Raw genomic sequence first — 13,434 nt, 5'->3', positions numbered from 1 at the left:
CACGCACCCGTGACCGCTCTGTCGATGCTGTTACCTGCACTCACTGCGAAGGCACATGGAGGAGGTTGCTCCTTTTGACCTGAACTCATCCTAAAGCCGGTGACTCCGTCCAGGAGCCATTGATGCCAGGTTACCCTTCCCTGCTTCGTGCCATCAGGCAAATAATTTCAGTTTTGCAAATATTAAACCTGGATGATGGCATCTTTTTGCCCCCCTCCCCACTCACTTTTGATGTTCCATCCACCCCTTGGTGCTCTCCCCACCCAGGACAGCGTTGACCCCTGGTCTGCCAAAGCCCGGCTGGTGGCCCAGCAAAGTCGGGGTACGGGTTGGCAAGAGGAACCAGCTCCTGGGGCAGCAGCAACTTGCTTTGGAGCAAGGATCCCTTTTCCCTAAGGGAGCCAGAGGAATGGCGGGGTGTGTGTGTGTGCGCGCACACTACGGGGCACGGGTCCATCTGCCAGCATTGCCAGGCTGTGACTACAACTGTTTATCTTGAAAGCCGGAGGGTTACATTCTCCAAAGTTTCCAGGGAGAAAATACAGACCCTTCCTTTCAGCTGTGCACCAGAGGATGTGTAACCTCGACGAATTCCTCGGTTTTGTTTGGCTTGGGTACGCTGCGTCGGGTAGCATCACCGGCCAGAGGCTCTCCTGGCTTTGATCTGGGAGCTAGGTGCGCTTCTCGACAGGTTAATAGCCGTCAAACTCCGCAGCCTTCCTGCCCGGGAGTCTAGACTCTTCCACCTGCTGTGTACATATTAACACAGGCTTCCACACAACTCGCTCTGTATACATACCCGTACGCAACAGCCAGCCTCACCAAGGATGCGAAGCGAAGCTCTTCAGCAGCCCTCCAAGGTAAGCAGCAAGAATTAAGTCCCTGGTCTCTGCAGCGCGGAGGCAGGGGGACAGCCAGCCTGCCCTTGCGCTGCTCGCGTTTTGTTCCCAGCAGAAGTTAGGGCTACCAGAGTTGAAGGTCTCCTTTCCATCGTCGTCTGCAGCAAAATGGCCCCGTGCTGCGGGCTTTGCCCCTTCCCCCCCGAGCTCTGCCGGGGATGGGTATCCTGGGTGCAAAAAATCCCACTGTGGGGTATCAGAGCGGAGAAAAACGTGCTGAAGTGCATCCAGCCAGCCGCCCTGTATTTTGGCTGGCATCTCCTATTCCTAACGCCTAGCACCATGTTCATGATGGTCAGGAATCCCAGGAGTAGCATTAGCCCCGTCACACCTACGATTGCCTCCAGCCCCGTCAGCGGCGTTACAGAAAACACAAGCAATTTGTCCCTCAGGTTGGTCAACACCGGCTTTCGCCTGCAGCGAAACCGCAGAGCTGCTCCCCATCGCAGCACACACTGCACAGGGCTTTCAAGAGAAATGAATCATCTCCAAGCAAAAACAAACAAAAACAAAATAAAACACCATATTTGTAAAATACAGGGAAAGGCACGGCTGCGGGCCAGAGCCTTGAGAAAACAGGACGGCTTCAAAGCACCTGGAGGTGCACCCAGCGCTCGCAGCAACACGCCGTCGGGCTGGGACCAGCCGGGCTCTGTGGGGCCGCGGCAGTCCCGGTGGGTGCCGCGTCCGGGGACCCATTCTGCGGGGCGAAGGAGCCAGCGCCCGCTCTGCAGCTGTCGGGAGGGGAGGACCAGTCCCGGCCAGTGGCTCCGAAGAGAGGTTTAGGGGTTCCCCCCCCCCGCAGCAGTGCATATACCGTCTCATGGCAGCACATGAAATGAGCGGCTCGGTGCAACGCCGCGGTGCCAGAAACACCAGTCCGGGCACCGGCCGGGACGCCTGCACATTCACACTTCAAGGGTTTTGCTGTGTTTTGTTTTACACAATAGCAAAGCTGAACAAATATTGCCTCACGTCCTCCCACACCAGTGTCTCCAGTTTTGGGAGGTGCAAGGTCTGTGAGCTCCCGTCTCCCTGCGGCTCACAGACCTGCTTCAGGCCTGGCTGGTGCACGGGGTGCTGGACGGGTGCTGAGAGCCGCGCCGGGGCTCGGCAGCTCCAGCCAAGCAAATGCAAAGTCTACGTTCGTCTGCACAAAGTCACGGTCATCTCCTTCATCCCCACAACGAAACTCCATGGCCACCAGCCACCGCCGAAGGGCAAAGGGATGGTTAACGGGCAGCAGCGGTGCTGGGGGCCGAGAGAGGTTTCAAGACACGTGGCATCGCGGTCCCTCCGTGGCCCGGTGCTCAGTGCTGTACAAGCCTCAGTGAGACAGCGGCCATAGCCCAGATCCCTCAGTGTCACTGTCCTCTCCCACTCCATCAGAAAAAGGGATTTAGCTTAAAAATTAAGACCTCAGGCAACCTGCAATGGTTTGGCGCTTGCTCCACCGGCTGCTACATCACGGCAAAGTTTTCTGTGATCTCCAGCGGGACTTCGACCAGGTACCGGAGGCCTTTCCAATGGGCAACACCAACGTGGCTCAAGAGAAATGATGAGACATAACCGAAGAGGCGGGGGGAAGAGAGCAGTTTGGGAGAAATGATCAGAATTATTTGAGTGGGTGCAAATCAGGCAAATAAGTTTAGCTCAAGAAGAAAAAGGTCTCTGGCTGAACTTCCTCCACATCAAATCCTGCACCTTTGTTTGGTTTCAAAACATTTTCGTTTTGAAACTCACCTCCTGCTTGTTTGCTTTTATGTTTAAGGGTTAAATAACCTGAAAAACTAAACAAAACTATTTGCTTTGGGCTGACTAAACTGATTCATTCAACCCACACTGTTCCCTTTTCCCTGTCCAGGTTCGTTGTTTTGCTTTAAAAAGAAAAAGCAATAGCTTTGAGCTGATCTGATTTTTGTTTTTTTTCCCCCTCTCACCCTCCTGTGCTTTTTGGTTTGGCTACCAGGCTGAGAAATCCATTACCCACAGGGATCCCGGGCCAGCCTAACCCACATCTGACAGTAAAAGAAACCAGATTCTCCATGTCGTTTTAGCCCCTGGCTTCCTTCTTGGGCTTTCCCACACGCCTCCAGCTCCCACCGGGGCCGGTGGCCGAGCTGGGTGTTGAGGGGGGGGATAGGACCCTACACAAAGAGGCTGCACTTTCCCCTCCTCTCCCTGCGTCCAGCTCTCGGGGTCAGCGCCGGTTTGCAGACGCGGCCCCTCAGCCCAGCCACGTCCCGGCATGGGACCCGTCGGTGATGCCCTCTCCGCTCCTGACACCCTACGGACGCCCAAGTGGCGGTGAGACGGTGTCAGAAAGAAACCACGGAGGCAGTGAAGATGGACTTAATATGAATCTTTAATGCACAGAACAAGCTGCCGGGAGCCTTGCGAACCAAGGCTGCGCACGGAGCCGGTCCGTCGAGTCGGAGTGGTACAAAAGCCCAGCTTGCCTGCAGCATCCCGGCACCTGCCTGGCATCCCCCCTCCGGGACCTTCGCTGGCAGCGCGGTGTCACCGGCCACCCGCGCCACCTCCTCCTGGCGTCCTCGGCCGCCACGGCACCGGGGCCCCTCGCCCCACAGCTCCTGCCCGGCGGCAGGGCAGGCAGGGAGGGGTCACCCTGTGCCCAGCAGCTCCCCTCTGCCCGGCCCTGGCCTCGAGCGGGTATCTCCTCCTCCCAGGGTTTTGGAGCGTGTAGTCCAGGAAATTCAGTAAGAAAAGATTAAAAAGGAGAGGCTTTTATGCTGAGTCAAATTAGGTAATTTCTTTTTTTTTGTTTTCCTCTTGAAAAATTAAAAAAAAAAAAGGAAAAGAAATTAAAGTCCAACTTGCTGATTTCTTGTTTCTCTGCCGTCTGCGTGAGAAAGTCCTGTTTGGCCTCGCTGTCCCCTTCCACCCCTCCGAACACCACCCGACCCCGACCCCCACCAGCCACTCAGCGCATCACGAGTCCTCGACTCCTCGGAGTCCCTTTGCCTCCCACAGCTCCAGGCCCGCACCTTCCCTCACCGCCCCTTGGACTCCCCGTACGTGTTGCGCAGCATGGAGACCATCTTCTCCTCGCACGTTACTTTGGTGTCCTTTAGGATGCTGTACCAGACCATGCCGGGCGGCCGGACTTCTTCGCTGCGGCAGAACAAGTAGGGCATGGTCTCGGTGCGGCTCTGGATGTAGGCACTGCGTAGCAGGGTCGAGCAGTGACTGCTGACCTTCTCCAGCCTCCTCAGGATCAGGTGTGCCTTCCTGGAGGGGACAGAGAGAGAGACAGAGCCGGGCAGGCAATGCCGAGAGGAGATCAGGAGCCAGGACTGCTGTGTTCCACCACCGGCTCTGTCGTGCGACAAGAACGGAGACCTGTTGCCTAAGACAATGTCTTTCCTGTTTCAGGTGGAGAGAAGCTCTGTTTCGCCCAAAAGTTCTGGGTGTATCTACTCTTTCGCAGCACCAGGTCAATGGGGCTGGAGGGACCTCAGGTCTGACCCACTAGAGCAGCTTGGGTGCCCTGGGGACACTGTCTGCCCCTGGCTAGATGGTGACCACCACCACCATGTGCTCCTGGCAGGCTCCGGCCCCTGTGCACCCTGGTGAGACCCCCAGCACCTTGCTGCTCCCGACTGATGAGCCCAGCCCTCCCTTTCCTCTTTTCCCAAGTCTCCAGGAGGCAAATGGCCCCAAGGGACTGACACTGGAAGAGCGAGGAATAAAAGCACAACACATTAAGACAAAACAAAATAAACCCGTAAGAAACCAAGAATCCCCTCATGGGAGTCTGTGAAGTGCTAAATCAAACAAAGGGAGGGGAAGAGGGTTTACTTCAGTGGTCTGAAAGTCTCAGGATCACAGATTATTTCCTCTCCCTCTGGTGCCACAGGAAAGCTCTGGATTCGGGGCTAGGGGATTTCGCAGTTCCTGCAGGAATGTAAATTCCCGATAATGATATGTCAGGGGCAGCGCTGTCAGTCAGCGAGGCATAAACATGGGGATTATTTGATTATGAAAGCTGAGTGGTGTTTCAGCCCGGGCTGCGAGCTCCCAGCCGGGAGCCCGACGCGGCCGCGCACCCGCAGGCACCCGGGGACGGGACGGCGGGGCAGGGCTGGCCAGAGTCACCCCCGCGCCGGAGCAGAGGGCAGAGACGTGGCAGGAGGCGAGAGGGCACCCCAGCATCCCCAGCCGGCTACTGGCCTCTCCCTCCGGAGAGGGAAGACTGGACGAAAGGCTGTCGGAAACCACTGCTCCTCCAGGGCTGCACGCGGAAAACTTCCCCGCTCCTCCCCAGGGGTGATGGGCTCAGGGTCGGCTTTCCAGGGGAAGGGAAGAGCAAAGGGAATTGGCCCTTCTTGGACAAGAGTACGTGGTATCCGTGTATTGATTTAATCTATAAAGACAAGCCTGACTAGGCAATTTGAGCCTCGTTAGCCATACACATATATAATAATGATGTGATGAGCTGAGCTGTGCCCAGCTCTGACAAAATACCTCTGCTCATGCTACTCTCCATAGCAGCCACCCGACCTTCTACAGCATCTGGTGCTCCCGCTGCGCATCAAGACCTGACGCACTGCCAAGAACAGGTCCCTCGCTGCTGGACGCCTGCCGCTAAGAAGTTATGAAATTCTACGTTGGCATTAGATGCTTTCAGTAAGGACTGATTGATTAAAGCTAAGCTCAGCAGCAAATCAAGGTCTGTAGTGACTGTCACTACAGTTAACAAACTTCAGCAAATCACAGTCACTGGTGCTGGAAGGGCCCAAAAGGCATCAGCTGTGCCATTTCCTCGCTGGGATCAACCTGCCCTGATGAATATCTGCCTAGCCCGTTCTTAGAGCCAGGAGTTGGCAACCCTTCCAGCGCTCACCCATCCTAACGCTGAGAAACTGTTTCTTAACATCTGCGCTGATTCTCCCCTTTTTTTCCAGGGAGGGCTGAGCAAGCACACCCGTATTCATCATAAACCATCTCTCCTGCCAAAAGGGGGTATTGCCCCTTCCCCAGCTTGTCCCTGCCCATTTGCTTGTGCTGGCGCAGGTGTCCATGGGGCCGACATGGGGAGGTTGTCCATCCAAAGGCCAACCAAGCAACCCATGGAGTTTCCCTCAGGTTGATTCCCACTCCAGTTCGCCACAAGGCCCTTCCCAGCCATAGCAAGAGGGGAGTGACAACGAGTGGCCATGACCAGCCCTCGAGGCAAACCCCAGCAGCACGTAACCACGACCTGGTGCTAAGCTAAACAAGGGGTGGACTCCCCAGCATGCCTGCTGGCCAAGCTCTTCTCTTCCTCTCCTCTCTTCTCACCGCTTCACCTTTCTCCTCCCCTCCATAGCTTTCTTCACCCACCTCTCAATTCTCTCCTGCACAACCTGCTCACTCCTTTGCCTCCATTTCCCTTGGCCTTCTCTACCTTCCCATTTTCATTACCTGCTCCACCACACTTCCATGATCTTCTGACCATGTCGTCCTTGCTTCCTGATACATACTCAGGTCTCTTATTCAGGCAAGCATTCCTATGTGTGAGGAGCAGCTCGAGCTGGCAAGAAGCCCAGGAGCCAACCCATCCAGACCTGCTGATGCCTCATGTGCTGTGTCCTCCTGGAGCTGGTCTCCACACACCTGCTGCATCTGCAGTTGTGCTTGATGCAGTCGCCCCCAGGAAAGTACCGATGTTTGAGGGTGGGATGCAGCACACGATGGGTTGGCCCTACGAGGATGCTGAAAACACACTGCACCGTGGTCAAGGAGGAGACAGGGTGATGGGGAGGGAGGGAATCAGGCCCCTCGCTTTCCGTGTCCGGTGCCAAAGCCCCAGTTTTGATGGGTTTCACCGCTCTGAGTCATTTATTTTAGTGGGGTAATGAAGTCATGTGTAAATGTTAGATTTAGCTTTCGGCTGTCAGCTGTTCCCTCTTAAAAAAAATGAGAAAGAGAGACAGAGCGGGCGAGGGGAGGGGTGAGAAAGAGAGAGAGGCTTTCTGGTGAAGGCTGGGTAATAAATTACAGGAGCAGTTCTTGGGCTGCCAATTTAACACCATAAATCAAGCCCTGGGTATTACCCAAGTGCTCCCTGCGGAGGGCTGTCGGGTCAGAACGACCACCTTTTCAAATACTGGAAATGAAATCTTCCTAAATGCTGACCAACCTCATCCCTGCCAGAAACGGTAATTTATTGCCTTATTAAAGGGCAGGAATCAGGAGAGGACGGCAGGGGAGCAAGCGAGGCGGGAGTCACTCTCATGCCTGCCTGTGGCCGGACCCTGAGCGCTCAGTCCCCAAAGGGATGAAGCAACCCCCTTCCCCCGCACCCCACAGCCCGGCCGGGGGGTGCCCCCGCGTTGGTGTGAGCCGGCAGTGCCCTCCCACCCACCACGTGCCCGCCGCAGGGGCAGTCGTTTTAAGTTGGCGCCAGCCAGGGACTGATTCTGGTCTCCACTTTTGTGACGGATTTCGGAGGTCACAGCCGCGGTCATAAATGATAAAGAGGGGGATTTAAAAACAGTGCCGGCTCTACACGGCTGCTTCCCTCTGCGGTACCTCGTGGCATGGTGGGGGAGAGGAAAGGGGAGGAGGATGGGTGTCTGCTGCCAGGGCACTTTCCAAGGGCTCGTGCATGAACCAGTGGCCCCAGTGCAAGGGAGTGCAGTGCAGTGATTGCCCAGGGGACAGGGCACCGAGGACCCTGGTTGCCAGCCCCAGCTCTGCAAGGACGTCCCCAAGAGCAGGAGACACGTTACCTCCTGCTCTGCCCAGCCCTGGGCGTGCTCCTGCAGGGACGTTTGTCCCCCAGCTGCCCAGGGGACAGCGATCACTCACCTCGATGGCTGGTGAGGGCTGAAAACATACCCAGAGCCAGCAAAACGCCGCCCTACCTCACCTAGGAGGAAGGTGCTAGAGGAGAACGAACCAGCATGAAGAAGCAGAGAAGAACTGATACCTGGGCGGGAGGGAAGGATGAGCTCCCCAGGACTGCTGCGGGGAGAGGGTGGCTGCCTGGCTGCTGTGTTCCCATATGGGGCGATTTTGTCATAAATTCAGATTTTTCCACTCTACTGAGAACTGACCTGGGTCTGTCAGACCCTCGTCTGAGAGGACAATGAGTCCGGGACTCGATGGCCTCTTATCACAGCCTCCCATCAGTACATTGCATTCCCCCTCGGTACCAGAAGGCAGCTGCTCTGGAGATGCGTTTTGTCTCCCGCGGCTGTCCCGGCTGCCTCCCGGGGCGACTTGCTCGAGCAAAGGAGAGGCTGCGAGCCCTGGGCTGATGCCACATGCTGATCCTGTTGTTGCTGGTAGCCACAAGTAGGGGTATGGAAGGAAGATTTTTAACTTAATTATTTGTCCCGCCTCCTCCTAAAAGCCAGGCCCTGTTTGCGGTGGTCAAAAGAATTGTCCCAAAAATACAGTAGGAGAAAATAATAGAGAAACCTCCCTGTCGCTGTGTCAGGAAGTGCTCTTGCTGCACAGATCCAAAGGTCTGAATGCACAGTAGCATTAAACCTTCACTGGTTTAGACAGATTCTTCTGTTTTGTTGGAACAAATTAAGTCTGTGAGATTCGCTTGGTGTCTGTACGAGGAATGGGGGGAGCAGGAAAGGGGTTGTTGTTGCTAAAGGAGACTAGCAGGACGAGGGAAGCCAGGTGCCAAGATGCTGCTGACCACAGAAAGTCCTGGTTTAGGGCCACCTATGAGCTAAGTTTTTAATGTCTCCTTAATGTAAACCGTCTGGTTGGGACATCTGGCTGTCAGTGTGTCTTCTCGCAAGCAGCTGTTTGCAGTAACCTGTGGCTTTCATGGAAACTGGGCTCACGAGGACTCCAGTATGATGTATTTATTACACGGAGGCAATCAACTTCCCTCTTGTCGCTCAGTTTTATGAGCGAACATTTACTGTGAAGCTGAGGCTCATCTGATAAACATTTCAAGGTACGAAAATGAATGTCCCCCTGGGAAGGAGAACAGTCCGTCAATTAAAATCGTGTTACGAGATGGCCTCCCTTGGCAAAGCCTCACTCGCCTCCCGCTACGTCAGTGCCTCTGTTTCCGTCCAAGCTCCCTGAGAAGCAGGGCTGGACGGCAGAGCTTCGCTCTTGTCAAGAGCCTGGCACCGGCTGCCACGGCATTTACAGATGCTTCTCCTTGGCTGTAAGTCACGTATTTCTCACGTACAGAGCACTGCTAAGAGCTCATCTGGCTCGGCGAGGAAGACAGACAGCAGCCGAATCGACCACTGACTCCAGATGTAGCTTGGTATAGAGTCAGGCCATACGGGCAATTTAAATGTCACCTTGCAAATCTCAGCCTAGATAGCGTCCTTCAATAAGTGTGTTGGATCTCAAGTAACAGAGGAAATCAGGATATGTAAGAAGAGGCTGATGGTTTCCAGGGATTTATGGAGAGGGGAGCAATTGAAAAGGACAAACAAGTCTGCAGTGTCATCAAAGAAGGAGGAAGGCGGTGGGAAGGATGAGAGTGGCTCCATGCCAGAGGCTAATGAACTACCAAAGAAACTATGAGCAAGGTCATCTCTGGAGGAGGGCAAGCCCCAGGCCAGCTTGGATTTATGTCCAGGAGGGGTGTAAACTGTTGTGAGGAGCTGTCATCCTGCCATTACGGACAGATCCCCAGCCAACAAACAGATAGGAGCAGGGGGGAGAGAAGGGAAAGCTTTTCCAATTATTCATGGACTGCAAGACCCTGTTCCTCCACCTTCCTCCGCTTCACCTTCTCAGAGAACAACACGTTAGATGAGGACACTGGATGAAGCATGTGTCTAAAAGCTTCACAGCAGGTCAAGGCTATCTGAATCCTATAAGAGATCTCAAGGTGTCCAGAGGGATATGGCTACTTCTGAGCATTTCTTGCTGAGTGTTTCCCAAGGGGCTGGGTGGCAGTCTGGCCTTTGCCAGGACACTGCCAGGACACTGCCAGCCTCCTGGATGCAATATGTAGTCCATGGACCTGTCATTCCTGAGCTGTGATCTCTAGAGTCTTACCACCCCTTCACTGTACACTGGGGGTGGGCAGATGCAACCCCTCTGAAAGGCTGCTCTTTATACTCCCAGGAACAATCCTCTCTCAGCTCTCCTCAGCATCAAAGGTATAGTAAAGAGAAAACATTTCTAGCATAAAGCTGTATATAGGCAACAGATGAGGTGCTGTGTGCTCGCTGGCATCCTTCACTATGTCCCAGGCCTAATTTACACCCTTTGCCCCGCAGCCCCCCAGCTTTTCCAAGGCACTCAGCTCATCTGCAGCATCTCCCGCCTGGTCCAGGCTGGTTGCTAGATGTCCCACAAGCATTCATCTAAAGACACCCAGCTAGATGTCCCATCAACATTTATCCAAAGACCGACTGGGACCTGGCAGTCCCAGGGGATGGCAGGACAGCTTGGTGGACACCAGAAGGGAACTTCTCCCAGCTACGAGGAGAAGGCAGTCAGGTTCACTTCCACAGTGGCCAAGCAGAGGGGTGCTCTGGGCGGCGGGGCAGGGGGGGACGCAGGGAAGGGACAGGTACCTGGGCCCCAGCTCGTCCTCACTGCGCCAGACGAAGTCTCCAAACTTCTCGTAGTGGGAGTTGTAGTGGTGCTGGACTCGGAAGAGCATGGAGGCGGAGACCTCCATCAGCGTGTTGTAGGCCGTCTGCTGCTCCTTCCCGCTGGTGTAGCCGTTGTAGAGGTTGTAGATTTTGTCAGCTATCTCTGGAAAGGATCAGGGGGACGGGATTAACGAACAGCCAGAAGGTGCTAACACAGGAGGAGGAGGAGCAAAGCCCTTGGCAGGGCTGGCAGGAGGGGCGGGCATCTGGGACGGCTGCCAGTCCCTTGGGGCTGCCTGCAGCATGGTTTAGCGACCTGGGGAGCATTTAGCAATTCCTCAGGGTAATCCTGCAGCGAGTGCCCTGCATGAGCAGAGCAGCCCCAAAGACTCCAGCAATATTCCACGAAGGAACGGGAGGAGAGGAGAAGGGCTGCCAGCATAGGTAGGGCAGGCAAGCTCTTCCCTAATTCACCAAAACAAAAGCAATTGTACAGCTTTGATGCTAAAGGGTAGGAAGAATATGACACTGTTGATAACGAGATGGTACTTGAGCCAGAAATACAGCACATCATCATTGTGGGTACCTCCTAGAGCAGCTCAGATGGTGCCCACACTGCTGTAGAAAAGGAGCTCTTTTTGGAAATGAAAAATGCACAAAATCCCATTTCCTTCCTTTTCTTTAGTCTCTCGTTTGCTCATTTTTCCTGGGAATGCTTAGCAATAACATGAAACAAAGCATTAAGGAAAACTTTCTTTGGTATGCTTTTCAAAACAGAAAGCAAACAAGAAAGAAAACAGGTAACCCGCCTTTCATTTAGAGGAATCTTTTTAAGTCTAAAAGCAGCAAAGCGCTCTGGGTGTGAGAACAAACGGGATTGGTTTCAAAACTGGAAAATGCAAATGTGCAAAAGTGGTCGGGCTTTTATCGGTGTTTCTGTTTCAGAACCGAAGCAGCTGCCACCAGCATCCTTTTAGACACCCGGAGCCGCCGTGTCCCGCACCGCTCACTGCGCCGGCACAGCGAGGGCTGCCTCTCTCGCTTCTCCAAGAAGGGATCTCTCTTCTCCCGGGGATGTGTGTCAAACACACGTTATCGGCTCTCACGGCCGTGCGCGGGGAAGGATGCCGTGGCGCTGCGTGGCACAGGACCACGGGAGCCACCAGCTGCCCAGCCGAGGGGACTTCGCTACTGGACACTCTTGCAATTTGTCACCCCTCCCCAGATGAAGGTCCCTGTGCCTGTGGGTGAATTTACAGGAGTCTTCACACTGGGAGAGGAGGGACTGGAGGGGCTTGCGGGAGTACAATGAATAGAGGAAAAGCAAAATTAGCAGAAAATATCTTCTGTCGTGGAAAATGAGGCACCTGAACACTGACCTTCTGCCTTGCTGTCGTCTACCAGCGGGCAAGCTGTCCTCAGGGTGACCGTGCTCAGCTCTGAGTGTCTCCCTCGCGTATCCACCGCGTAGAGGGTAAATCTGGAAGGCAGGAAGGAAAAGGAAAAGAACGTCTTTATCCCTCAGTCCCACACCGCCAGGTTGTTATGGGAACCGGCCTTCACAAGAGAAAGGAAAAATGTGGTCCAGGCTCCTATCAGTCAGTTTTGGCATCTCAAGGAGACATGAGACGATCTCGGCCTTAGAACAGGAGAGGACCCAGGGAAAGGAGCCAGGGCCGGGGGGACAGGCCACCATGTCCCCACGCAGCATCTGCGGAGCTGCGTTCCCTCTCCCCCCGCCGCCCTGGGAGCCCTGCAGGGCTGCACCCCGCAGCTGCGTGACTGCGAAAGGATGCAAACACCTCTGGGGTTGCTTTGCCATACGCCGATGCAAACATTATAGCACTGTGGTGTTTGCAAGCCAGGCTCCTCTCTGGCCCTCCTGAGAGCGGAGCAGTAATTCCTGCCGTAAGCGGGCTCTGTGCTGACAAGTGACAGCTCGTACATGTCCTGTGAACGGCCCTTGAGGTTGTTTTCTCCCTCATTTCCTCACCAGGGTGGGGTTCGTAAAAGGGTGGGAATGATAATTTCACACTTGAAGCTAATGGAGAGCATCTGACAGTAAAATATGGCTTTTGTGCCGGATGAAGAATTGAATAAACAGGCTGTGGCTGCATGGGACGTCCCTGGATGCTGAGCTCAGAGTCCTGGTCAGAATATCAAAGCTCCAAAATGAGAATGCTTCTTCGCAGCAGAGGCGACAATCTTCCGTCCACTCTCCCGAAAGGCATTGGTTCACATTTATTCACTCCGAGCCAGGCATGGAAACTCGAGCTGGCTTTGACAAAGTGCAGGAGCTGGCTTGAACCCCTCGGAGGTCTGAGATGCCTGGTGGCAGGGTACCCAGCTCCCGAGAAATAACACAGCCCCGCTCCTTATCCTAAGGTAAAACCGAGTAGCTCTCGCAAGTGAGTGCAAAGAGTACCATAAAAGCAGCTGAAGCTTAAATGGGATTGAGACCCTGAGGTATGTTTACTTAAGGAATGGTCCTAACTCCTCAGCATCCTTAACGGGGACAGAAGCAATGCCTCCCTTTTCCTCACCCCACACACGAGCCCCGCCAGCCCCCCTCTCTCCTCCCTGCTGGCCCTGCGCACCCCACATGCGGCTGATAAGAGCTGACATTTGCACAGCAGCAATTCCCAGCACAGGACATATTCTCTCCGAGTAATTAGCATTAGTTCCTTAACAATACTTGCTGTCTGAAAGGATGCCAGCAGACTGCCAAGGACCCCACTTGTGTGTAGGGACATATCCCATTTTCACAAAGCTGGGGCATGCAGGGGACGCACACGCTGAGCTCACCCAAGGAGATGCTATTTAATTCTTTCTTTGGCATGACATCATTTTCCTTAATTTACAAGGAACGTTGCTCAGAGTGGGAGCATCTCAGGAAGGACGTCCGCACTGTGCAACTTCACAAGTACCACACACAGGCTGTTCTCCCGCTATAATTAAGGGACAGCAACAGAGCAATAGGGTAATATCGA

The 13,434-nt window shown here is 54.5% G+C and overlaps 1 protein-coding gene across 1 annotated transcript in view; it reads right to left on the bottom strand.

Annotated features, from left to right (window-relative positions):
* Positions 1 to 3,246: 3,246 nt before the first annotated feature.
* The window catches only part of ASTN2 (astrotactin 2), a 361,627-nt gene continuing 351,439 nt past the window's right edge, over positions 3,247 to 13,434 (bottom strand). Inside the window, exons 21-23 of the mRNA XM_075170429.1 lie at positions 11,824 to 11,924; positions 10,424 to 10,607; positions 3,247 to 4,151 (exon numbers count right to left, since the gene is read on the bottom strand). Of these exons, the coding sequence (XP_075026530.1) occupies positions 3,914 to 4,151; positions 10,424 to 10,607; positions 11,824 to 11,924 (523 nt within the window). The 3' untranslated portion in view covers positions 3,247 to 3,913. The remainder of the gene's footprint in view (positions 4,152 to 10,423; positions 10,608 to 11,823; positions 11,925 to 13,434) is intronic.

This window comes from Calonectris borealis, chromosome 21 (genome assembly GCF_964195595.1).
Source record: "Calonectris borealis chromosome 21, bCalBor7.hap1.2, whole genome shotgun sequence".
Taxonomy (NCBI): domain Eukaryota; kingdom Metazoa; phylum Chordata; class Aves; order Procellariiformes; family Procellariidae; genus Calonectris; species Calonectris borealis.
Note: the sequence above shows the minus strand (reverse complement) of the source record. Positions and strands in the feature narration are given on the sequence as shown.